Source organism: Galleria mellonella, unplaced genomic scaffold, assembly GCF_026898425.1.
Source record: "Galleria mellonella isolate WM207_F2 unplaced genomic scaffold, CSIRO_AGI_GalMel_v1 utg19, whole genome shotgun sequence".
NCBI lineage: Eukaryota > Metazoa > Arthropoda > Insecta > Lepidoptera > Pyralidae > Galleria > Galleria mellonella.
In genome coordinates, this window is record NW_026442028.1 from 3,560,906 (window position 1) to 3,587,975 (window position 27,070).

A 27,070-nucleotide genomic window follows, 5' to 3' on the forward strand; every position below is an offset into this window, starting at 1 on the left:
TTCTTCCACCTTCATCAATCTTTTTATACACGCTCGCCGGTTACGGGTATTTTTAATTTGGTCCTTCTTTAGCACGTCGCCTATTTGGTCGACATATTTCCATCTAGGGCGACCCCTACCAACATCTCCATTCATTCTTGTTCGATAAATCTCCTTCGTAATTCTTCTTTCATCCATCCTCTCCAAATGACCAAACCAATGCAACATTCCTTTTTCGATTTTTGTCACTACATTGTCTTTCAGTCCACACTTCTTTCTAATCACACTGTTTCTTACTCTATCTTTTAATGTAATACCACACATACTTCTCAAAGCTCTCATCTCTACAGCATTTATCTTACTTTCATGCTTCTTCTGCCATACCCACGATTCGCTTTCAATACATGAGTGTTGATGTCAGTACTCCTTGAATTATGGCAAGACGAGCTCTGCTCGATACATTTTTACTTGACATAATCGAGAGCAGTGCACCATTAACACTGTTTCCCGCTTTTACTCTCCTCTCAATATCTCTGTCACACTTCCCATCCTTCGTAAACAATGAACCTAAATATAGGAACTCACTCACTTGCTCCACTTTTATCTCCTATCATAATCTGGCATGCCGTTAAACTTTCATTCCTCTCAAAAACCATTACCTTCGTCTTCTTCGCATTTATTTTCATACCTTTTCTTGCATACGCTTCATTCATTATAGTCACCATTTGTTGCGTCCGACGATGCAAAAAGTACTTGGTCGTCGGCGTATAAAAGAGTCTTAAACAGAGACTCATTCATCCTGAATCCACAATTAGATCCTTTCAAATTAGTTAACCAACTGTCCACAAATAGGTTGAACAGCCAAGGAGACGCTACACAGCCCTGTCTAACACCACGTTCAATGCCAAACCAGTCTGTATAGATCCCATTTATTCTGACACAGGCATATGAATCCTTATATAAAGATTTGAATGCTCGTATCAAATAGCTGCTCACTCCATATATTGCCAGTGTTGACCACAGTTGATTTCTCTTCACTTTTTCATACAGAAGTGACTTAATATATCCTGTATAGTGAATGAAATGAACTGGCGCGACGTATTGCAGCTTATTCTTAGTAGTGCAATGGTACCTATGTCTACCATAGACAAAGTATCTAATTTTTGCACAAGTTACATGCACGCACGTCACATTCACATCGCACATTAAAAATGAAATTTTAGTCTATGCGTAATGTCATACGTATACATTATGAGAAAGATATAAATTCGAAATTTCCTATAAATGTTTACTAAAAACAAGTGACATTATTATATGTCTATTTCAACAGAAGCTATGGCTCTCACAGTGGACAAATTAATCAACAACGACAGGTAAATATTTGATATTGCTTGTTACGACCTGTTGTTTGTATGAGAAAGTTTTCATTCTATCAGTTTCTTATTCATGAATTATTTGTAATAAATTGTAAATTTTAGGTTCTGCGGTGACAATATTTTCCAGTTTTTGTTATTTTTACCATTTGGTATAATACTGCTGGTGATTAGGATATTGTTGGCACTTATCTTGTGGATAGCATCAATAATATTGCCAAATAAATCTGGAGTGAGGCAACTACTCTCTACACTCGCATGTTGGACATTTGGTAAGTGGTTTATTGACATTTTATTAGTTTGTATTTTTACATTAAGCAATACAAGTTTTTATATAACATGTGTGAATATGTAGTGGATATTTGTAATGTAAAAACTTGATAAATGTTTGTACATAAGCAGGCAGGTAAACAACCCAGGCATTTGGGAGTCCCCGTGATTGTGAGTAATTCTAATTGTGAATTTAATAGAATTTGTGTTGTATGGAAAAAAGAAATTACATTGTCGTCTCAATAAAAGAACAATCAAGTTGATTCTAATGCTGAACCTCTATCTTCAGATCTAAAATTTTAATCTGGAATTACAGTGTAATATTAATTTGATTATATAGTTATTAGTGGCCATTAAGAAGGGAATGATCTATATGTATGTATGTATCAGTGGCTCATAATTCAATAGTTTTGTTTAATTACTAAACAAAAAGAGAAAGGTGCTTTGGAATTGACCATAATTATCTTATTATTAATATGACTGAGTTATGACATAAATGCTTGAGCAATATTTTAACTTTGTGCATTTCTTGTTCATTGTTATATTGCATAATTCACTACTAAATTTATCTACTACATAGTAGGGGACTGTGATGAGGTGGTAAATGTTAAAAATATGGATTTTAGCAGAATATTGTATTATACAGTGACTGAAAAAGAAGACAATGTTAAAACATACAAAATTGAAATAAAAAATAAATAAAAATATTCTAAAAGTAAATCGGTATACAAAAGTATGTAATAAGATGTAGTGAGTTTTTATAGGCCGGTTGCCAACACTGTCTTTAAAATAAAAATTAAGGTCCAATATGAAATAGTATCATCATCATCATCATCATTATAACAACTGTTAACTGTCCACTGCTGAACTTAGGCCTCCAGCTATTGGAAGGTTTTGTTAGTAGTTGTAACACTTAACCGGTGGATTGGCAACTGCAGTTATACATTGATGAAGTTTTAAGAGTAACACTGCTGTCCATCCACTAATCATAATGTTACCTTAGTCACCTCTTGCGCTACCCATGGGAAAGGAAGGGAAACAATATAGTTAATATTATTTATACTGTGATATGAAGTTAAAATTTTCATTTTAGACTTAGGTTCGACCCTATTATTTATTTTGATTATTAATATTCTATTTATGTCCATGGTACTGCTCATGTCTATAGGCGATGGTTACCACTTTCCATCAGGTGGGCCGTCAGCTTGTTTGCCATTCTAAGTTGTATAAAAAAAAGAAAAAAACTAATAAACTTTTTTTAAAAAGTTATTGTCACTACAGTTGACCATTGTAAAAGTGAGTTAGTTTTCTTTTTTATAAAAAAAAAAAGAAATAAGTATAAAGAAAAATGATTATCATCTTGTAAAATAAAAATAGTAATTTATATGAATTACAAAAAGTGGTTTTATCACTGCAAAATCTTTTATACACAACCTTTGGTTTTCATTATTATTGGTATTGGTTAAAAACTATTTTGGTGGTGGTTTTCTATATGTTTTTCTATTGAAATGTTTTTTTAGGAGTGTATGTCAAGCAGAAGGGCATTAGGGACCCGCATTGTAGTGTGCTGGTCGCCAATTATGTCTCTTGTCTGGACTCGCTTGCCGCCTCGCATGTTCTGGGCACAATTAGTGTAAGTATAGTTACACAATAGCAAGTATATAGATTGGAAATCAAGGCAGTAACTACTGAAATATTTGAAAAAAAATGTAGATTAATTCAGTATGGATTAGATGTAAAATATACAATATAAACTTCATTCTGAAATTGACAGACTATTATGTATTTGACACATCATATTGTTAGTTGATTAGAATTATTTTGTTTGATTTTACTATCATTAGTATTCATAAGGGTTTCATGGGCGACACAGTATAATCTGTTATGTCCATTGTACTGCTCATGTCTATAGGCGACGGTTACCACTTTCCGTCAGGTGGGCCGTCACTTTGTTTGCCATTCTAAGTTGTATAAAAAAAAAACTAAATTCAAAAAGGGAACAGAATAAAACAAGGTATTATATTAATTGCCACTAAATGATGTCTGTGCATGGGTAAAATATTTAAGAAAAATTAATATGAGAGTTTATAAAACCAATAGAAGTTGAAATAATAATTTTTAGAAATTTTCTCTCTGTCTTTTTATTATTATATTATATATTATAAAAAAAAAAAAAATCATGAGACTGCCAACACTCAAAGATTGACTACTATTATTATTACCAGAAGTTCTACAATTTTCCATTGTCGCGACACATGTTTCACCTTTGAATTAGGTTTTTTAAGGCGAATTATTAGATTGCTGTTCAGAGCCTAGTGTTAACTGTTCGGCAGTTTGTCATAGATTTATGTACACACACACACACACATAATATATATATATATATATATATATATATATATATATATATATATATATATATATATATATATATATATATATATATATATATATATATATATATATATATATATATATACAATATAACTATACCCCACACTAGGCAAAGCCTGTCTAGATTTATATATATGTACATAGATTTATGTGTGTGTGTATATATATATATATATATAATTTAAGTAAATTACATGCTGAGTACTAAATTCATCATAATAGCAACAGTCAACAAATACCTCTAATAACTAAATTAGAAAGTCCTGAACAATATTTATTTATTTTAATTTAATCACAATTTAATATTTGTATTGCAGTTGAGAAAATGGAAAGTACCACCGTTTTTTGCATCTACATTGGGCATAAGGAATGCGGCACAGTTTGTCAGAAAGTAAGTAGTAAGATACTAGCTTATACTCGTGAGTTCATCCGCATGGCCGGAATATATTGATTGACAAATTAAATGGTAGTTTATGTCCTTCTCCATCACTAATAGTATGTGTATATCAAATTGCATGACCATTGGTTGAGCGGTTTTTTTTTTTTTGTAAATGGTATGGTAACCCCGCCTGCGCTAACGGGATACGCTGGCGAGGCACCAGTGAAGGGTGATAGATGAGAATGAAAACAAGCCAGTTAGCCCATCATGATGAATTCGTCAAGAATTAACCATTATAGTTTCCAGGGAGAACCGCGAGGAGGTCGCCCTGGTTGGGTATATTGCTAGCAATGGGATTCTCAGTCTCCATTACTAACAATCCCTTTCCACCCTATAAACAGAATTAGTTGAAGATGCAATTTATTTTGACTTAACAATGACTTCCAAGATATCTCTATCTATACTTATAATAAATCTGTGTAGAGAGGTCAATTCTGTACATGAAATATATTTCCAAAATAACTATCAGGGGGTGATTAGTGATCGATACTGATGCCAAAAATACAATCAGTAAAATTTTTGTGTCTGTCTCGTCTGTCATGCAAACAATAGCTTCACAGTTGAAATACGAATGGGACAGAGGTACTCAAGCAAATGAATTTTTCACAAAGTTTCCCTCTGTTAAAGTTTACAACTAAAAATGTGAATGGATAAAATAACTATCACAATCTTCGTATTGATAAAAGAAAATAAAAGGTAACAACGCTACAATCAATCACAGTATTCGTGTAACACACCAGTCCTTACTAGAAGCACCCGTTCCCGAGTATGATCTCTAGTGCTTTTTATGACACTTTTCCAATTTTGTTCCAGAAGACATTTTGCAGACTCACCCAGTAAGCCTATATTGCTGCAGCCAGAGGGTGGGCCCACTAATGGAAAGGGACTCCTCAAGTTCACAGACTGGCCATTCCAGATCGGGAATAGAGTACAGCCTGTTACCATCAGTGAGTATATGTTCTACTATCTATGCCCGTGACTTTGCCCGCGTGATTGAGATAAGAGATGTAGATTTTCAAAATTAATTTTTAATATTGCCAAATGAGGTAAAGTGCTTTGTTTTTACTGATAAATTAATTATCCAATAAGATTGTTTAGAATATTACAGAAATTTTTAATGTTGTTTTTTAGAACAATGTATTTGATAAATTTGTTTTGCGCCGAATTTGCTGTCCTTTCCGTTCAGCCGGCAGCCGGCGAGAGATACAATGTTGTATGCTATCGCCAAGAGATTACTTTAGTACTAATGAGATAAGGAATTCTTTGTCGCGCTATTTTGGTCGTTTTTTAGGTGTATGTGTGATTCTATTCAATATCTTCGTCTGATGTATAGTAAAACCACGTACGTATACCTACCGAACCTTCGAAGTGTACAGATTGTTCGTAAAAAGAAAATTGAATTTAGTTTTGGAAATAGTTATTGCCCATAACGTTGAATATGTCCGACGCTGGCCACACGGAAAGTTTGCTGCCGGTCCCCAGGGACTGACGCTGGTCATACGGAAAGTTCGCTGCCGGTCCCCAGAGACCGGCGCCGGGCCCAACGTGTTAACCTTTTTAGTGTAATTTGTTTTATTATTATATATATTATTAAAATTTCAGTTTCAGTAAAGAGCACTTTTTGAATAGTCGTTTAGAATGTCCATGGTCCATGCTTATGTCTATAGGCGACGGTTACCTTTCCATCAGGTGGGACGTTACCTTGTTTGCCATTCTAAGTTGCATAATAAAACAAAATCAAAGACTTTGGTATAAACACTTAATGTTATCGCAAACAATATTCTCTATATCAACATTATGTATAGGTAGAGGAAGACTTTGTACAAAAGTCAATTACTTGGGTACCTCTGTCCCATTCGTGTTTTAACCGTGAAGCAATTGTGTTTGCATGGCTGTGTTACGGTTTGAAGGGTGGGATATGGCGTGAATTTACTGGGTACAGAGTAATAACAACCTGAGTCCTCAGGAATAGTAACGCACGGGGGGTATCATGGGCGAGAGAGTATACTCTGTTATGACCATGGTACTGCTCATGTCTATAGGCGACGGTTACCACTTTCCATCAGGTGGACCGTCAGCTTGTTTGTCATTCTAAGTTATATAAAAAAAAAGTTGATCTGTTGAGCCCCTGAGAGTACTTGGTCGGTTAATTTGAGTGAGGTTGGATTAAATTGAGACTGGCCAGTTGGTTCTCGTAAGATTGAGCTATTGATGGTTTTTTTATGTTTTTCTCATGGATTTAGAAGACCAACATGAGCGTTGTGAGTGGTACATTCTCTTTCCGGTTCTGTCTAAGATATCTAACAGTGACCATTTGTTGCTAGCAATATACCCTAACAGGTTGAACCCTTGGGGGGAAAGGGATTGTTAGCAATGGAGTTTGACAGCTCCATTGCTAGCAATATCTGTGCCTCTAGTGAGAAAGGGTATAACTCAAGTTATATCCTTAATATTTTTTAGTATACTTTAAATAAGCAAATTTTTTCTCTTTCGAATGGTATAAGAATCGTAACGATATCTTTAAAAACAATAGAGATAGTAAACATGTAAAAGGCTACAATTAACAAAATATTTGTGGTAAAAAAGTCATAATTAGAAATAAAACAACAATATTCTACAAAAAATAGTGCCAAAAATGACAAGATACTTAGAACCAACCTTTAAATATGAATTTATTTTTGTGTAAAATGAATCAGTTCGATTTGAACCCTTTACACCATTTAATAGCAATTATTTTTTTATAGCGTAAAATACACAACATTGTTTTTCTTCAATACTTCAATAAAATAGTTTTAATTCAACTTAAAACTATTTACACATGATAATTTTAATATTTTTCTTAAGTGTGATTAGGTATAATAGAATTATTTTTAAAACTATAGGTTTTACACAAAAACCGACAATTTCATAAGAAAGAGGAGAAAAAATTACTATAAATGCAATCATTGACTTGTTCAATTAGCAAATAATAAAAGCAGCAGAATTTTTTTCTTTATTTAAAATAGTTTTTTGGCTCTCCTGAAAAGTGGCCATTTTGAATTGAACCTTTTCTCACTAGAGGCACAGATATGTCTTATTAGGTCGACCTCCACGTGGTTCCCCCTGAAAACCATCGTGAACAATTCTTGTTTTGAATTCGTCACGATGGGCTAACTGACCTACTTCATCCTCACCTATCATCCTTCACTGGTGCCCCGCCGGTGTATACCGATAGCGCAGGCGGGGTTACCATTCCATTATCATCCATTAAAAAAAAAACAGGTCGAACCCCATGCGGTTTCCCTTGGAAACCACCGTAATTAATTCTTGTTAAATTCGTCACGATGGACCAACTGGTGTGCTTCCATCCTCACCTATATTTTCTCACTGGTGCCTCACCAGCGTATACCAATAGCGTAGGCGGGGTTGCCATTTCATTTACACCCATTCCCCGTCCGTTGCAGCGGTGGAGCGAATGTACACGGCGGTGACGGTGGCGAATGGCGGAGGCGAGCGGTTCCCCTGGGCGGATGCGTTGTGGTTCCTATGTTCGCCCGTCACCGTGTACCACGTACGACTGCTGCCGCCGCTCGAACGGGGCGACGACGACCACGCCACCTACGGGCGGCGGCTGCGCGACTCCATCGCAGCCGATCTCGGGGTATGTCACCTATTCGATTTTTAAAAGGTTTCAAAAAAAGAAAGCTAAGTTTTGATTGAAATGTGGCAGACTTAATGCTGGCATTGTCTAGCGACAATTTTTGGAAAGTTTAAAAATGCTAGAAGGTGATACATACATTAACAGGAATGTATACGTAAATTATCAAATAAGGTTGAGAACTAGTTTTATTGGTTAAATTTACTTTGGTTGCTATTACTGCTTTTAATTTTATGCTACTTTGTCAAAATAAAAGTTGGTTTGATTTAAAAAATTAAATTATTATGATTAATAGCTGTATTCCGCGGCTTTGCCCACTTGAATTTAAGTGAAAAATATATAACGTATCCTGCGTGCCAAGTAAGGATGTAATAGATCCGCCAACCAAATTTCATTAATATCCGTTCAGTACTTTGTGTGTTATATGGGTGTGAAACATGGACAATGATGCAGAAGGAAAGAAAGATGCTTGACGCATTCGAAATGTGCACATAGAGGAGAATGGAAAGGATAAGCTGGACAGAAAAACTAACGAATGAGGAAGTCCTGAAAAGAGTGAACGAGAAGAGAACATTAATTAAAATAATAGAGAATAGAAGAGGCAAAATGCTGGGCCACCTTATACGATATGACGATTTTTTTAAGAGCATTGTAGAAGGAAAAATAGAGGGCAAAAGAGGTAGAGGAAGACCGAGGAATAACAATATGGGACAGATAAAAGAAACACTAGGTGTCATGTCGTATAGGGAGGTCAAGGATATGGCCTGGGGTAGAGCTGGCTGGAAGAAGATGCATGAATTATTTCCACCGACAAGAGGAAACTCTTAAATGAAAAGAAGAAGAGAGTTTGTGTGTGAAAAAGTAACAAACATCCATCCATCCTTGCAAAATTTCGCGTTTGTAAAATTAAGCACTGAATAAATGTTTCTTTCTTCCATTTATAATATTAATACTATTAGTTCTGAGTATTTTACGTGCATTAATATGATTTCTGAATAGATTTTCTCACTCGGAGTACATCACTGCCTTAGTAATTAATATATATAGATAGATGCATATTGGTGCAACTTGCCAATGCAAACTGTTATAAACCGATCCTAATTGTAGCTAATTCCTAACTGTTGTTACACGAGTGCAGTATTAAATTGTCATTAACAATAGATATGGATTGAGATCCATGTTGGATTCAAGAGTTATCTTACTGTTTGTTTGTTTGTTTATTCATTATTATTATAATTTAATTGCTTTCTATTTGTATACAATTTGTTATTTTCTTTTGTTTGTTTTGTTTTGATTTCTTTTGTTCTTGTTTTGTGCGCTACTGTGTGGACCGCATGCTTCTTCGATTAAATTATTTCTTTTTTTCTTTCTAATTTTTTATCTATCGAATACTAATTCCAACATTGTGTGCAGGTGGAAACGACCGAATTTAGCTGGGGCGAGTTGAATGAGGCTGCGCGTAAGAGTGACTTCTCGAGTCGGAGGAGCGCTCCTTTTTCGCGAGGAGGAGCGGCGGCGGCGGCGGCGGGAGCGGCGGGGGAGGCGGCGGCGGCGGCGCGGCGGCTCGCGCACCAGGTCAAGGAGGTGCTGCCCGCCGTGCCGCTCGCGGATATCCTGCGGGATTTGGGTATGTACAGCACATTTATAATTTACTAGTGAATAGACCCAGCTTTGTACGTTTTTTTTTACATAAAATAAGCCTATGTTACTCGTGCTATCGTGCCCACACCGAGTTGAGCACAGGCACTTTTGATCCCCTGTAACTTTATTGTGAATAAAACAAACAATTTGAATATTTAGCGATTAAGAGGACAAACCATAACTGATTATATTGCCAATATATCTAATAATTATATACTTTAAAGTTTGCCAATTAATAATATATATAATAAAGTTAGCTAATCAAAGTTTTTAATTTTGTCACTGACAAACTTGGCGATCGTTAAATTCTATGCTTGCTTCTGGCAATGCCACAAGTTTCTAATTTTAAATTTTAATTAGTGTTTAGACTATAAAAGAAGCAGAAAATTAATAATTCCCGATTTTAATTATTTATTTTCATTAAATGAAAAATACTGTTTATTAATTAAAAATAAAGTTCATTCATTAATCGCGTTTGTAGCTGTCGGGGTCCCACAATAGAATAGTCTCGTGCCCATCCTAGGATACGAGCAAAGCTTTCAGCAATTTGTAAACACTCGTCTGAGAGTACATTAGAAGAAATAAAGAAATTTTATTTTGAACAAACATGCGATAGCATCCACACAGGGATTAAAAATAACTAAAAATAATAATAATAAAAAATACGTAGGAGAAAAAAAAATGTCTATTACGTCAGTCTCAGCAAGAATGTATGCGTGCGTACATGCGTGCGTGTGTGCGTGCGTGCGCGTGCGTTGTAATATTTTTTTATGGATGATAATGGAATGGTAACCCCGCCTGCGCTATCAGTATACACCGGCGGGGCATCAGTGAGGGATGATTGGTGAGGATGAAAAGGCAGGTCAGTTTTTTTTAATTGGTGATAATGGTATGATAACCCCTTCTGCGCTATCGGTATACACTGGCGTGGCACCTGTGATAGATGACTGATAACGATGAAAGCAGGTCAGTTAGCCCATCCTGACGAATTCAACTAGAATTAGACACGATGGTTTCCAGGGGGAACCACGTGAAGGTCAACCTGACAGGGTATATTGCTAGTAATAGGGCCATTTGACCTTTTTACTAACAATCCCTTTCCCCCCAGGCAGGTCATTTAGCCCATCGTGACGAATTCAACGATAAATTAGTCACGATGGTTTCCAGGGGAACCGCGTGGAGGTCGACCTGATAAGGTGTATTGGTAGCGATGGAAACTAACCTTTACTATTAACAATCCCTTTCCCCCCGCGTCGCAATATTAGTCAAAACGAGGTTCGTGCTCAGCATATTGATGTAATGTCAGAGACGCTACAGTGCTGATTTTCAGCACGAGCCTCGGCAACCCTATAACCCTATTTTGGAAAACAAAAATGGCAGTGGTCACTCAAAATAAGTAATATTTACACTTGTTTTTTTTTTCTTATTTATTTATTTAGAACTTCCGCTACTGACAATATTAGTCCGTCTTCGGGTGTCGGCAGTCACACGTATACTAATGGTAGCGGAATTCAACAAAATAATTCTAACCAACTAACCATTTATACTTGCAGCAACAACCCGCAACGTGGATGTCACCATCACCAACTTCTTGGAGGGCGTCACACCGTACCAGCCCGAGGTAGTTCCCTCCCCCTCGACGTTGTCCGCACCTACCCCCTCCACATCATCCTGTCCCGGCCCCTCCACTTCATCCTCTCCAGGCCCCTCCACTTCATCCGCTGCATCCCCGCCCGCTCCGCGGTACGTGACGCCCACACCAACGGGTGTCTTCGCCAAGAATGCCAAAGATCGACAGCTCAGTTTCCAAGAGAGGAAAGCGCAGATGATCGCCGAAGCTCGTCAGAGATATATAGAGAAGCACGGCTTGAACTTCGCATGAGCCGCCTCGACTCTTATACTGTGGATGATAATTATTTTTATATGATTGTTTTACGAAGCAGTAAGTACGTGTATAGGTATTTTCACATCTAGAGCTATTTTTCTCAAACCCAATATAATACAGGGCAAAGGAACACAATTTGCAGTCTTAATTAAAAAAAAAATAAAAGAAAACTTACGATTTATTATTTATTATTTCTTCATTCAATTTTATCTAAAGATTTTTAAATTATATTTTTTTTTAATATTTTTGTGTTAAGAAGTTTTACTATTGAAAGAAAATATTTGGTTACTAAATTGTGAGAAATTAAAAGTGATATTGGCTGGTTTATTGTGTCCTTAGGTATTATTATTATTATGATTGTTAAAACATACTAAAATGTTTAATAATAAATAAAATCAAGTAAAATTGGCAGTTCCGTCTCGACCAAATGTGAATATACTTATTTCATTTACTCATGTATATTTTTATAGTACATCGAGATAGTGTCAAATTGAACATAGCGTAGTGACAAGAGTGGGTCACTTATTTGACTATGAAAATTAATCCATCCCTCGCAAGGAAGGTTAGCTTACATTGTATATAACACGATATATCAATATTTATTGGAAAATTAATGAATAAATGTAAAAAAAAAAAAAATACAAAAGTATAACACCAATTTCACATATATTGTATTGTACCTTCATAGGTACTTCAAAGGGTGTTACTATTGTAATCTTTTGGAGGAAACAATAAAGAGTATCTATCTATCTATTAAGGCTGGTTATAAAAGAAATATTTGGTAAATTTAGTTTTCCCTAAAAGAAGGAATGATGCATCGCGTAGATTTCTAATTACCCTCGCGGATTGAAATTCTAGCGCCAGCAGCACCTAGTTCTAGGGTGGGCAAGGCCGGGGAATAGGCCGTGCCCTCCACTAAATACATCAATGACTTTGTTACTCTGGGAATGCAGTTCCGTTTCATGATTACTGGGCTAGTTCATCCTTTTTGCGTTATATATTTTTATATATTACAATATACTTTTATCTTGTATTTACCTTTTTAAGAGTATATTTATTTTTGAGTGATTTGGCATTACATAAGAAAATAGATGTCCGGCGCTTAAGGACTAATTTATTATAACGAGATTAGAAATATCGTATGGTTAGACAATATTATGGTATATATTTTTTTTATAACATCGGCTTTTTACTCAAAGCTCGACTAGTTTCAGTTCTTCAGTGCTCTGTTGACGGTTTAAATTCGGTTAATGACGGTTAAATTATATATAAAAAATAATACGTCAATTTCGAGGCTTGTATAGGCGAGACGCTATGACGTATATATATATATATATATATATATATATATATATATATATATATATATATATATATATATATATATATATATATATATATATATATATATATATATATATATATAGACATCTTTGGGAAAATACTCTAGTGTAAAATGTTTGTAAATATTAACGTAAAAGCTACGCTGATGTAAACCTTAAAATTTTTGTATAAACAAACCGACTAGAAATGATAATTTTACATTCATATATTCATTATATAAGAACTATAAATGTGTTTATTTTTAATTAATTTAATTCTTTTTAATCGTTTAATTGTGTATCTTTTATAATTGTAAATTGTGTATCTCCCATAAACATTTGCTGTTTTTGTTAATATAAATTTACTTTAGTAATTGTAAGTCATGGAGAAGTTTCTTTTTTGTTTTTAATATTAAAAGTATACTAACAACTATAAAAGCAATCAAAGTATTGCTCCATTAGTTTTGTATAATAATGTTTTCGTAATATATCTAGTCTTCAAGAGGCATGCGCAAACGAAATATTACCCAAATATTGGAGTTAAAGAGATATATTAGTTTAATTAAACTTACTGTGTGCGGTTTTGTAAATTTCTTGATTGTAATACGAAAGAGGATTTTTAATTATAGTATTAACAATAATTTATGATTGCAGTTCTTCTAAATACTTACTAAATAGAACAAGATCTTTATAAGTGGGGAAAAAAAATCAAATGAATTTTTTTTTATTGTCAATTTATGTAGTTTGCGGTAACTTTGCGGTAGGGTGAACCCTTAATAACGAGCAGATCCTGAATTCTAATCTGCTTTTCCCATGAACATGCCTCAACTTCGTGCGTAGAAGTTTGTGTCAAAAATTTAAAATTATGTTTCATAGCAGACTTTAATTTGTGGGTGTAAATACCGATTTACTTGACAAGTTTGCAATAATCTATGTTTTTATCCAATAAGCACACATACTATAAAGTAAAATGGTACTGTACAGACAAATCGGGGAGTAACCTAAGTAGCACTGTAGTCTAAGGAACAATCAGAGGGCTAACACTTCTAGTATGTCTCAAACATATATGATAATTTGGTATACCTTGCTCTGTCTATACATGCCCGTTGGATGACTAGTTTGGAAAACTTCTTTAGACTATGGTAGCGCTTTGAAAAGAGATTGGAGTCGACTGTGAAGTGTCTATTCTCTATACTTGTCGTTTAAACTAATATAATAATTTTAAAATTAAATTTATTAGAAAATTGTTTCATATTGGTTTTTATAATCAAGATTTCGTTGGGATATCAAATTGGAATTTTAATATTAAAGATAGAGATATGACGCTTCAGAATAGACACCATTGTACGTATGTTGCATATAACATGCACATTATCTCAATTGTGGTCAACGAATAAAGCGTTTGATCTAGATTGAAAGTACCCTCAGAAATGGAACCAAGATATGAAGTTAGTGTAACAATTTAAATAACTTGAAATATTTAGATCTCATCGAAGAGTTTAGATAACATAAGTCAATATGTAATATCGATTGAGAACGAACTTAATATAAATTGTAAATATGTTACTAAGAACACAATAAAGTGGTTAGACAGACCAAAATACCACTATAGCTAACTGCATTAGTAGTGATGTTTATATTTCTTCTGTTAAGTCTGGTTATGTATTTGAATCGGTACTTTTTTATTTTTTTGTCCAATTGACTATACGAAATTATTTTGTTTAAAAAAAGAATGTACACTAAAATCTGACGATATAAAAACAATATATGACGCCAATTAGTTTACGTTCAGTCACTGACTCAAACATAAAAGTCTGACTTTAGTGTATTACAGTAAAAGAATACTTAATTTTTAGCACTAATGAGAGCTAATCGAAATTTTTAAAATCTTGAAATTTTGTTACTGTAGACCATAGGTTCTCGAAGAAATAATACCGCCCCCCCCCCCCACCCAATATTTTAGTAGGCGTATGTCATGTCGTTTCTATGCTTTATTAAATAGCTATTATAAATTTTGACACATATATATATATATATCGAAATTATATATTTCGGTTTTTTACTGGCGACCAAAAGAATTGAATATTAGAGTCAGTAAATATTTAAAAGATATAACGTCATTATGATAACTTTATCATGTGAGCGAGAGATCGAATCGCACACCATGATGTTATCTTGTCCCATTGCTAGCAATGCACCCTGGCAGGTCGACCTCCACGTAGTCCCCCTTGGAAACCATCGTGCTGAATTCCAAGTGTATTCATCACGATGGGCTGATTTGCCTTTCTTACCTATCATCCCTGACTGGTACCCCGCCAGCGTATACCGATAGCGCAGGCGAGGTTACCATTCCATTATCATCCATTAAAAATGACGTTATCCGGGTACTGTGTTGAGTGTATGTGAAAGATAACGAGTCGCGCCGTTTTGCATTGCGACACCGCAGTTCTTACAGGACGCAATAGACTCTCAGATAAATTACTAATATCCAATATTTTTGTTGTCTATTATCTTCCATAGCAGGACCATAGACAATTGGCGCGTAACGATTTTTTTCAGGGGGGCGGTGGTCCAGAGAAGTTGGGAACTAGTGTTTTAGATGTATGTACGTACGGCCGATGTTGTGAATGTATAGTGATATTGCCAAACGGCTTTCTGTACATAGCTGTTCAGTTAAGTTTGTCATTACTTGATGAGGATCATTAATAAAGTCTTGTTTGAAACTATTGTTTGATTTTATTTATTAAATTTTAATACACCTAGAAAGTGTAAATGGTGGATTTAACACCGTATGGCGTTATTTGCCAGTTGACTATAGATAGGATAAATAGAAAATAATTGACAGTTCAACGTTATAATATTAAAATAGTAATTAAAAACTAAATACTCATATTACCAACATTATACATACATACATATTTATTATAATAAAAAATAATATCGGACGAATACTCGGATATTTTTTTAAACACAGATTATGACTCGTATAAACAAGGGAAATTTTGTACGCTGATAAAATTGACATTATTAGACGCCTACACAGGGCTTAAAGGTAGTTTCAAACCAACACATTTGGCTTTTATTGATTTAATCAACTCGTAGATCGATTAAATAAAAGATCAGAAATCTGTAGTGGCAGAGCTTGGTTACATAGAATGAAAACTACTTTTATTCAAGTAGACTGTTACAAATATTTTTGAAGTTGTCATTTTTTATTATTATTTTTCTACCGCGCCTTTGAAATGCTATTTCAATTAAGAAGAACGAGCAAGAAACTGGACTTGCTGTTAATATAAATTATTTTAAGCTAGTCAAGTGAATTCCCCTTATTTGTCCATGGGTGTCGTAAGAGGCGACTAAGGGAACTTAATGGTCGAGGGATGGCCATGACCAGTCATACTGTGGTTGTCAACCAGCCTGCTAAGTGTAGCAAGTAAAGGCAAAAACCCCCAGGGGGGATGCTATGTTCGGCGGTGGACAGTTAGTGGCTGATATGATGATAAATAATGTGGCAATCCCATAATTCGTTTACAATTAATGGAAATAATCTCAAATAAAATACATGGAAGTGTTATAAAAATGTTTATTTTGCATTTGTTTCTTGATTTAACAAAACAATATAGTTAATTACATACAGATACAATTCTCCCGACAATGCTACAATTTGATTTGTTGTCAAATATTTAAGTACATTGAACATGTAGATGGGAATTTTAAAAACATGTTAATTAACAAAATTGAAGCGACATAAGGGTCAGTGGCTAACGAATGTAACCAGACACGTTTTTGCTACTGTCTGCAAAGATAAAATAAGACAGCAATGTCTGGTATACTGTTCTTTCTATTGATGGTGCTCAAAGGGTCTACCACGAAATGAAATTCCGAATTTTCGGACTCAATTTCGTGTTTTTGTTCATATTGAAATCGCCTCAGTAAATGGAGTATTTTGTTCATCTTAAATTTTACCATAAAAGTCCAAAGGAACGATATTTTAATAATTTAAACGGTAGGTATCGTGTACTTTTACATGAAATTTGTGTTTCGTTCGGCCCCGAAATTTCGGAAAACATTTTATGGTAGGCCCTCTGGTCTTGTCAATGTATACTTGCAACACTGGAGGTATCATTTACGTGTTACCAACTATTGTAACTAATATTTCGGAATTTGTAAATTTTTAAAAACAAGATTTTAATCTTTAAAATAAGAATACAAGCGAAATAATGTTCTGTTTAAATATGTTTGTTTACAAGCTTTTTAAATCAGATTTTTTTTTATATTCTACTGTGGGTTTCGGAATATTGTAATGTGTTAAAAGGAACTCAAAAAACAGTTATTATTTTTAATCATGTACATAATAAGTTTATATACCTATGGGTATATAAAATTATGATATTATTAACTATATGATGTATATATACTGTATATTATATAGTGTAGGTAGATCCCTACACCCTAGTACCCTACTAGATCACTAGATGGAGTGACGACCTCAAATGCATTACAGGGAGTCAGTGGATGCAGGTGGCTCAGCATTGTTCCTGCAGTCTATAGGTGAGGCCTATGTCCAGCAGTGGACAGATGATGACCTATACATGACGATGGGTACTGTACTGGCTTGAGCTTTTACCAGAGGGAGACTTTGTACAAAAGTCGATTGCTTGGGTACCTCTGTCCAATTCGTGTTTCAACCGTGAAGCCGTTGTGTTTGCATGGCTGTGTTTCGGTTTGAAGGGTGGGATATGGCGTGAAACAGTATACTCTGTTATGTCCATGGTACTGCTCATGTCTACAGGCGACGGTTACCACTTTCCATCAGGTGGGTCGTCAGCTTGTTTGCCATTCTAAGTTGTATAAAAAAATGGTATTTATCTTCAATATTAAAAAAAAACAAGGAATTATTTTTCCGGGGCTAAGCCCTTATAGAAGGCACATTATATACATTCAAACATGTCTTTGCACATAGTTAAAAACTGCTCTCATTGCAGCAAGGGGGGGGGGTGACCTACCTAACCCCCCTTAAATACGCCTTAAATTCTTGTTTCCATATTTGAATGAGGTTCAGTATAAGTGCTTCCACGTCACCAGTTGTCGGCAATTTCCATTCCATTCCATTCAAAGTCCCAGCCGATGCGGTGTCCGTTTGGGCGTGTTCAGGCCCGGCGTGGCCACGGTCTGCTTCAGAGGCACCTCCTCGTCGCGCTTGCGACGTTCTTCTGCCATCTTCTGTTCCGCTTGCTTCATCTCTTCTTCCATTCTCTGTAGGTGCACTGCGGCTTCTTTGCGTTTGTCGCGGTTCGATCTGGAATATGATACAATTGATTGGTGAATGCAAATAAATAGATCTATGGCCATAATTTTTTTTTAATATCACTGAGGTGGCATACAAGCATACGGTCCACCTGATGGTAAGGGGTTACTGTAGCCTATGAACACCTGCAATACCAGAGGTATTACGCGCGCGTTGCCGACCTCGAAGAAACCTCTTTACCCCCCTTTTGAAGAAATTGACATTTATTTACAATAACAACAAGATTTTTTTACATTTAATTTGTTTTTAAAATATTTATCTCCAAGTAGAATATTCGTTAGTGGATACATGTTTTGTAAATTTGATAACAATTGTTTAAACAATTTTAACTTTTGAAAATGGTAGTAAAGCAACCTCTTCCTAAACCCTTGACAACAAATATCAATATATTACTTGTCAGATCGACCTCCACCCGGTTCCTTCTGGAATCCAACATGATAAATAACCACTATAATCTGAATGACCTGATTTTATGTCAATTCGCAAACAGTCGCGGTTTTTAGTAGATGATAATCGAATTATCATTCGATTACATTATCAGTATACGCTGGCTAGGCACCAGTGAGGGGTGATAGGTGAGGACGAAACCAGGTCAGTTAGCTCATAGTGATAGATTCAACCTCCACGCGGTTTCCAGGGGGAACCGCGCGGTGGGCGACCTGACAGGGTATATTGCTAGCAATGGGGACTAATGCCCCGTTACTAACAATATATATATATATTCTTTATTGCACAAAAACATACAGTAACAACAATAAGTTAATAACAATGTTAGCAAAGGCGAACTTATCTCTAAAAGAGATTTCTTCCAGTCAACCTAACGCAGTGGCATAGGAAGTAGTGAGTGGGCAGTAGTAGTGCAAGACAGAAATTTAAATAAATATTTACATAAATTATAAATAATTATATATATACACACATACATTCACATATATACATACATACACATACACATATATATACATATACACATACATATACACACATACATACACACGTTAAATACAACATATAAATATCAGATACAAGAGAACACAATGATGACAGTCTTCTAATCATTTTTATATTTAAATTAAATTGGAAAGATAAAATGATTTTAATCTTTTTTTGAAGGAACTGCTAGACGGGCTATTCTGAATGTTCACGGGAAGTTTATTCCACAGCTGTACAGCACGATATGCAAATGAGTTACCCATAAAATGGGTTTTACAGTTGGGAAGCTTCAGTACCCTGGACTGGTTCAGACAAAGACGTCTAGGTCTGGAAGGAGGAGGTAATAATTGGAACCGGGAACGAAGGTAGGAAGGAGAATTGGGATCATTAAGGATATTATATAGGACCGCTAGGACATGTGTCTCATGACGATGTCTAATTGGGAGCCACTTTAAACGAGTGCGGTATTCCGAGACATGATCATATTTTCGTAAGCTGAAAATAAACCTTATCGCTAAATTTTGCAACCGCTCAAGCTTATTTAGCAGCTCCTCGGTCACATCTAAGAAACAGACATCGGCATAATCCAGAATGGGAAGAAGAATAGATTGTGCAAGCATAATTTTGGTATTGAAAGGGAGAAAGTATAACAATCCCTCTTCCCCCACACAATCGGTGTTACCATTACCATTTCCATCTAAATGTAAGACTTCACTTGTCATTCTGCATTGGTACTATTTACCATCTCATCATAGGGTATGGTAATCGCTTATCATCAGGCGCGCCGTATGCTTGTTTTCCACCTCAGTAGTACAAAAAAAAATCGACAAAAATAAATAAATTAAGAGAGATCACGTACTTGCCAGTCTCCTTTAGAGAGAAGAACATAGGCCCCAACTCAGCGAGCCAGCGTCCGTCCACTGCTGTCACGCAGTGCATGTACTCCTTGGTGGTCATCATCAGCTCGTGGTACACCACGTAGTCGGGGGAGGAGCCGAGGCCGAACAGCGCCGACGTGGGGTGCAAGTGGCAAGGCATGCCCGTACGGCAGTTTACATATTCACCGATGCCTTTGAGACGAGCCGCTTGTTGGAAGTAGGCTGTTAAAATTAAGTTGTGATTTAGGTTACTTTTTTTTATGGGTAACCATATATTGCCGGGGGGAAAGGGATTGTTAGTAATGGAGACTGAGAATCCCATAGCTAGCTATATACCCAACCAGGTCGACCTCCTCGCGGTTCCCCCTGGAAACTATCATGGTTAGTTACTTGTGAATTCATCATGATGGGCTAACTGGCCTGTTTACATTCTCATCTATCACCCTTCACTGGTGCTCCGCCAGCGTAGCCCGTTAGCGCAGGCGGGGTTACCATTCTATTTTCACGCATTAAAAAAAAACATATATTGGCGTGTAAATTTAAGATTGTGTTTCACAAAAAAGGGTCGATTTCAATTTTCTACATAGATAGATAGATACTCTTTATTGTTTCCTCCAAAAGATTACAACAGTAAACTTATTATAAATATAAATAATTACAAGAAATTTTAATGTTTTTATGATTGTATTGCCACTCTGTCAGTACGTAGTGTGATATACATACATACATACGTCAATAGTTTACCCATATTTTTGTCGGACTCTTTCACTATCCAAGCTTCACAACTCTGGAATCTGAAGGTATCCCAAATAAATTCATGTTTAGAAGAAAAATCTATGCTCACCTTATGAACTCATTAAAACAATAGTAGCTAGTCACCATATTTTATATATATGTTTGTATACTATAATTATCATTTTATGTTATTTATGTGTATATTTATTTATTTATTCATTAGTACAAATATGTGTACATGGCGGACTTAATGCTAAAAGCATTCTCTCCCAGTCAACCATAGGCAAGTGTCAGAGTACTCGAATGCGGTACTAGTAATTACTGATACATAACATAACATACAAAAATTACATATATAAACGAATATATACCTACTATTTATTTCATATAGGTATATATTACTAGCTGTTATTTTTTTACCTATTCCTATATTGAAGTTCGTGATTCACTGTTCATCCCAAAGGTTGACTGGTAGAGAATGTTCCAAGCATTAAGTCCGCCTTTTGTACCATATTTCATTTTGGTTAATAAAGTTTACTTAAATATTATTTGAAAAAAGATAATATGTAACTGGTTAAAGGAACAGAATTTTTATGACATAAAAGGTTTCCTTGGGAGACGTTTTTGACATTTGGTATTAACAAAAACATTTATGTTTTACAATGATTGATAATAAGAAACTGTATTTGCATGCTATATGACTTTAGCAAGACATGTGCACTCTTAAATATAATTATAACATCACATGTGTTGCGCTAATAAATATATATTATTATTATTATAAATAAATAATTTATTTACCTGAGCAGATGCACTTGCGTACAGTGTCCCACTGCGTGCCGCACGACACGAGCGGCAGTCGCTGCTGTTGCATGATGTCGCGCAACTGTTGCCGCACCTCGCGGACCTTCCGCATCGCCTTACCGTGCACGAAGTGCTCTGTACACCACTGGCTTGAGTATCTACAATATTAATTTTAGTTAATTTTTTCATAATATTTAGAATGGCAACATTGACAAGTTGATAAACGTGCATGGTGTTAGTTGATCATGCACTGGCTTTTAAATGACAATTTCATTTTAGACATATTACATTTAAATAAATATAAATATGATTCATTGAGATTTAAAAGAGTAACTGTTTTTTTTTTTAGGATGGGTGAAAATGGTATGGTAACCCCGCTTACGCTAATGGGATACGTTGGCGGAGCACCAGTGAAGGGTGATAGATGAGAATGAAAACAGGCCAGTTAGCCCATCATGATGAATTCATTAGGAACTAACCATGATAGTTTCCAGGGGGAACCGCGAGGAGGTCGACCTGGTTGAGTATATTGCTAGCAATGGGATTATCAGTCTCCATTACTAACAATCCCTTTCCCCCATAACTGTTAAGTTACTCGCAGTTTCTTTTAAGTACATTTTTGTTTATACTAATATTGTCACAAACAAACATACGGCCCGTCTGATTGTAAATGGGGTTAGCGTAACCTATAGACGCCTGTAACATCAGTGATGTCACCAGGGTTTACCTACCCTTAAGAAATCTTAATACGTTCTATTTTAAGAACCTCATGCTGTAGTCCCTAGGGAACGCTTCAGCAGAAATATCATTCCATAATCTGAGCGTTTGCGGGAGGAAGCTGATCTAAAATTGTACTGTGCGCGGTCATTCTGGTTTTAAGGGGTTTTTTTGATGGGTAAAAATGGTATGGTAACCCCGCCTACGCTAACGGGATACGCTGGCGGAGCACCAGTGAAGGGTGATAGATGAGAATGAAAACAGGCCAGTTAGCCCATCATGATGAATTAATTCATCAGGAATTAACCATGATAGTTTCCAGGGGGAACCGCGAGGAGGTCGTCCTGGTTGGGTATATTGCTAGCAATAGGATTCTCAGTATCCATTACTAACAATCCCTTTCCCCCCGGTTTTAAGGGGTTGAGAATGGATTTTCTGCCGATGGCGAGCGGCACTATGGTGAAAGGTAACAACATTCTGAACCCAGCATTAGAACCATAACAGATGACGATTTAAAGGATGAAATTTTAGAATAAAGATTATTTTGATTTTAAATTTGATGGACTATGGGGGTATCCATTAATTACGTGAGCTCTTTTTCGATCAGTTTAGACTCGCCCCCCCCCCCTACCCCCCTAGGTGATCTAGTAAACAGTGGTCATTTATAGACATGAAAAGCATTATAAAAATTCACAGAATATACTGTGATAATAAAAAAAGGGAGGCCTATGTTCAAAGGTGGATAGTAAACAGCTGATAGCAATGGTGATGGAAAAAAGGAAATCTATTACAAATACTTATTTAAATTTAATACTTTTTTTTATACTACTTAGAATGGCAAACAAGCTGACGGCCCACCTGATGAAAAGTGGTAACCGTCGCCTATAGACATGAGCAGTACTATGGACATAACAGAGTATACTGTTCCACCCATGATACCCCCCATTCCTGAGGACTCAGGTGTTATTCCTCTGTACCTAGTAAATTCACGCCATATCCTACCCTTCAAACCGAAATACAGCCATGCAAACACAACTGCTTCACGGTTGAAACACGAATGGGACAGAGGTACCCAAGCAATCGACTTTTGTACAAAGTCTCCCTCTGGAAACTAATGTCTAGAAACCCTTACATCTTGATATTCATTCAAATATTGTCGTATGTGAACCAGAAATAAACTATAATGCCAAATATTGACACATTTATGATTATACATTTATACATCGATATAAGAGACAACTCATACTAACTTGTTGGACTTCCATTGGTTATACAAATGCAGCAGTGTGAGGTGGTCCGACTCAGGCACTTGGAACTTCTCCTTGACCGAGTCCGCCTCCTCCTCCCGACCTTGGGGGCGGTAGAACACAGATGGTACCGACAGCATCGACACTGCAAACATTTTTCGATAAATATTAATATTTATTTATAAATACACTCAATGTGCTTGCTTAACAACTTGAACATATTAAAACTTAAGATCAGACCAGAAAAATAAAATACATTTTTTATTATTTATTATTTAACTCTTTATTGCACCATAATAAAAAAATATACAACGACAAGTGAATAATTCAAGTGAAATACAGTAACATTAATACAGATTGAAATATACACATAAAGGTAGAAAAGGCGGTCTTATCGCTAGGGCAATCTCTTACAGACAACCTTTGGTACCAACTTCTTCCTGTTCTTATCCCAACATGTTTTCTTTCCTCTTCCATTTATCTCTGTTTGCAATAACTTTGATATTAACTTACCTTCATAGATATTTGCTTCCATACCTCCTCATAGGTCCTCATTTCTCTATAGGTCCTCTCTTACCCTTATATGATTCATACATCCACTTTCATACTTTTCTAAGAACACTATTTTCATTTATATAACATGCTTATACCAACACAGTTACTTCTTTATTTTTCTGTCTTAGACACTATTTTCATACTCTTGAAAGTCCAAACATAGCCCTCTCTCGGGGGAAGGGATTGTTAGTTATAGGGTCTAATTGACCTATTGCTAGCAATACACCCTATCAGGTCGACTTCTATGCGGTTCCTACTAGAAATCATCGTGGTTAATTCTAGTAGAATTCGTCACGATGGGCTAACTGGCTTGCTTTCATCGTCTCCTATCATCCCTCACTGGTGCTCCGCCAGCGTATACCGATAGCGCAGACGGGGTTAGCATTCCAATATCACCCGTTAACATAGTCCTTTCTGGGGGGAAAGGGATTATTAGTAAAGGAGACTAAGAATCCCATTGCTAGCAATATACCTAACCAGGTCGACCTCCACGCGGTTCCCCTGGGAAACTATCATGGTTAATTCCTGATAAATTCATCATGATGGGCTAACAGCCCTGTTTTTGTTTTCATCGATCACCCTTCACTAATGCCCCGCCAGTGTATACCGATAGCGCGGGCGGGGTTAATATTCCATTATCACCCATTTACATAGCTCTGTCCATAAATCGTTAAGCTACTTGGAATTCCTGCATACGATTACCATTAAATGGTTAATGAGGATTTTTCTAGAGAATAGATGGAACACTTACCAATGATGAGCACTTCAGCACTGCACCCCATCTCGGCGGAGACGATGAGCATGTGACACTGGGGCGGGTCGAGTGGGAACTCCGCCATCTGCCGACCAAGCGGGGTGAGGGCACCCGTGCCGTCCAGCGCGCCTAAGATCCACAGCTGGTACATCGAGTTCAGGATGGTATCCTGGATGAAAAGGAGTTTTATTGTCACTACCTTTTACACATACCGAGTAGTTTTAGGGTAGTGGTAAACAACGCTAAATGAAAAATGTTAACTTTTTTATTTTATGGAACTTAGAATGGCAAATAAACTGACGGCCCCCCTGATGGAAAGCGGTAACCGTTACCTATACACATGAGCCATAGCAGTACCATGGACAGAACACAGTATACTGTTTCGTCCATAATACCTCCCCATGCGTTGCCATTCTTGAGGACTTAGGTGTTATTTCTCTGTACCCTGTAAATTCACTGCCATATCTCATCCTTCAAACCGAAACACAGCCATGTAAACACAACTGTTTCACGACAAACACGAATGGGACAGAGGTATCCAAGCAAACGACTTTTGTACAATGTTTCCCAAAACTGTCATTTATAAACTTAAACTAGATTTTTAAAGCCAAAAATAACAGAAGAAGCATATTGTCCAGGCATACGTTTGTATGTACAGACCTGAGGAGGTGGGTCCATGAAGTGAAATGCTAGCAGGTCTTCCACGCCTAGAGACTTTAGGAGAAGCACAGTGTTGGCCAGGTTGGTGCGCTGTATCTCTGGTACTGTGGATGCTAATAGTTCATGCTGGTATTGCCTCTGCGTGTAGAGGCAGAAGGCCTTGCCTGGTCCCGTCCGTCCAGCTCGCCCTGCGCGTTGTCTAGCATTCGCTTGACTTACTGGATATATCTGTCATGTAGAATAATAGCTGTATTTAGTAGTTTGGTCCTTTACATGGTAACACTATGTTACTTCTTCTCAACTCCAAGATATCGTAAGACTTAAGGTTACAAACGCAGTACATCCCTTTATACGAAGCACCTGCCCAGCGTGTTCGGGTAAGGGTGTACGGGATCGCGGAGGAGGGGCGAAGGCAGCGAAGGGTAGTTGCCCCCTGCCCCGGAAATTGTATGATTTACAACATTATGCTTATTTATTTTACTACTGACTTAAATACAGAATCTCCTGCGGGTGTTTCCCCTCCACACTAGATATACTTTATATTATGTTTAGGTATCTTCATGTAGTGTGTATGAAAAATAATACCCGGGGGATCTAGCCTACAAAATTGTGACTGCCTCCACCCCTGGACCAAATATTGGGTACGTCCATGATAGTAGGCTATATTCTTCGCTAATTGCGAGAAATTTGTGCCTATCAGCAGGACGGTATTGATTTTTACTTTGATTTTTAAATGGCAAGCGTGTTCACAAGCTTGTTGATTGAATTGTTGCTTGTTGGTTGAATTCAAATCCTGTTTACCTGCAGAGCGTCCATGCCGATCCTTGGGTTGTAAACCTTTAGTTTACAGTAACCACAGTCGATCACGTACATTATTCCGTCGACAGTTAACGATGTCTCTGAAAATTAGAAGGAGATATTGTATAAAAGCTGTTTGCATCGATAATACTGTCGTATTTATTTTTATATAAATACTTAAATATAGGCTTATCTTGATATTTAACGTCTAAGATGTTTTGAAGTGTCATAAAAAATACAATACCAGCAATATTGGTTGCGACGATGCACTTTCTTTGACCGGGCGGCGCACGCTGGAAGATCTTCGCTTGTAAATCAGCTGGTAACTGCGAGTATATGGGCAGGACCGTGAGTGGCGGAGCGCTGTCCAGGTCTCCCAGTCTTTCTGTTAGCACCTGAGATAATGGAACAGTTCAATTACCACCAGAAAGAGGTTTTGTAAAATGTTAACATTATATATGGAGTCCTTTAAAACGTTACGATAGGGTTGGAATAAACGCGTTTACGTAACTGTTTTTAAAAAATTAGGGAATTATAACTTCCATGTTGGCAACCCTTTTTCTCGACTGTATTCTATGTCATTTTTATTTTATTTTCGTTGTCAATATTGGTCAGTGTTGTGATTTTTAGATTAAAATGGTAACGTGGCTGTTACGTAACGTTTAGGGATTAGAGAAAAATGTTACGGCGCGTCACAGTGTGAGGAAGGGTCAAAAATCTTCTATATATGCGTCACGTAAT

The 27,070-nt window shown here is 36.3% G+C and overlaps 2 protein-coding genes across 4 annotated transcripts in view; one reads left to right on the forward strand and one right to left on the reverse strand.

The window, feature by feature from the left end:
- The first annotated feature begins 1,193 nt into the window (after window positions 1-1,193).
- On the forward strand, window positions 1,194-15,666 carry LOC113519989 (lipid droplet-regulating VLDL assembly factor AUP1-like). Of its 2 annotated transcripts, none has more exons than XM_052894086.1 (8): window positions 1,194-1,352; window positions 1,458-1,624; window positions 3,143-3,255; window positions 4,334-4,407; window positions 5,269-5,402; window positions 7,899-8,095; window positions 9,506-9,719; window positions 11,287-15,666. In XM_052894086.1, the coding sequence occupies exons 1-8, from the start codon at window positions 1,294-1,296 to the stop codon at window positions 11,613-11,615; spliced, it is 1,287 nt and encodes a 428-aa protein (XP_052750046.1). In that variant the 5' UTR covers window positions 1,194-1,293; the 3' UTR covers window positions 11,616-15,666. The 2 variants fall into 2 exon arrangements, with proteins under 2 accessions (XP_052750046.1, XP_052750047.1); XM_052894087.1 differs by having other exon boundaries at window positions 5,272-5,402.
- Window positions 15,667-16,507: 841 nt separating this feature from the next.
- Window positions 16,508-27,070, reverse strand: part of LOC113513584 (pre-mRNA-splicing factor ATP-dependent RNA helicase PRP16) — a 154,302-nt gene continuing 143,739 nt past the window's right edge. For both annotated transcript variants that reach the window (XM_052894106.1, XM_052894107.1), the window contains 8 exons: window positions 26,574-26,724; window positions 26,333-26,430; window positions 25,532-25,759; window positions 24,869-25,040; window positions 23,566-23,707; window positions 21,596-21,756; window positions 20,041-20,281; window positions 16,508-18,239 (listed from right to left, as the gene is read on the reverse strand). In XM_052894106.1, coding sequence (XP_052750066.1) covers window positions 18,053-18,239; window positions 20,041-20,281; window positions 21,596-21,756; window positions 23,566-23,707; window positions 24,869-25,040; window positions 25,532-25,759; window positions 26,333-26,430; window positions 26,574-26,724 — 1,380 coding nt within the window. In that variant the 3' untranslated portion in view covers window positions 16,508-18,052. The remainder of the gene's footprint in view (window positions 18,240-20,040; window positions 20,282-21,595; window positions 21,757-23,565; window positions 23,708-24,868; window positions 25,041-25,531; window positions 25,760-26,332; window positions 26,431-26,573; window positions 26,725-27,070) is intronic.

Coding starts and splice junctions, on each gene's coding strand:
- LOC113519989 (XM_052894086.1), top strand. CDS start 1,294: ATGTCTATTTCAACAGAAGCTATGGCTCTCACAGTGGACAAATTAATC. Junction 4,408..5,268: donor GCGGCACAGTTTGTCAGAAA/GTAAGTAGTAAG, acceptor ATTTTGTTCCAG/AAGACATTTTGCAGACTCAC. Junction 5,403..7,898: donor AGTACAGCCTGTTACCATCA/GTGAGTATATGT, acceptor CGTCCGTTGCAG/CGGTGGAGCGAATGTACACG.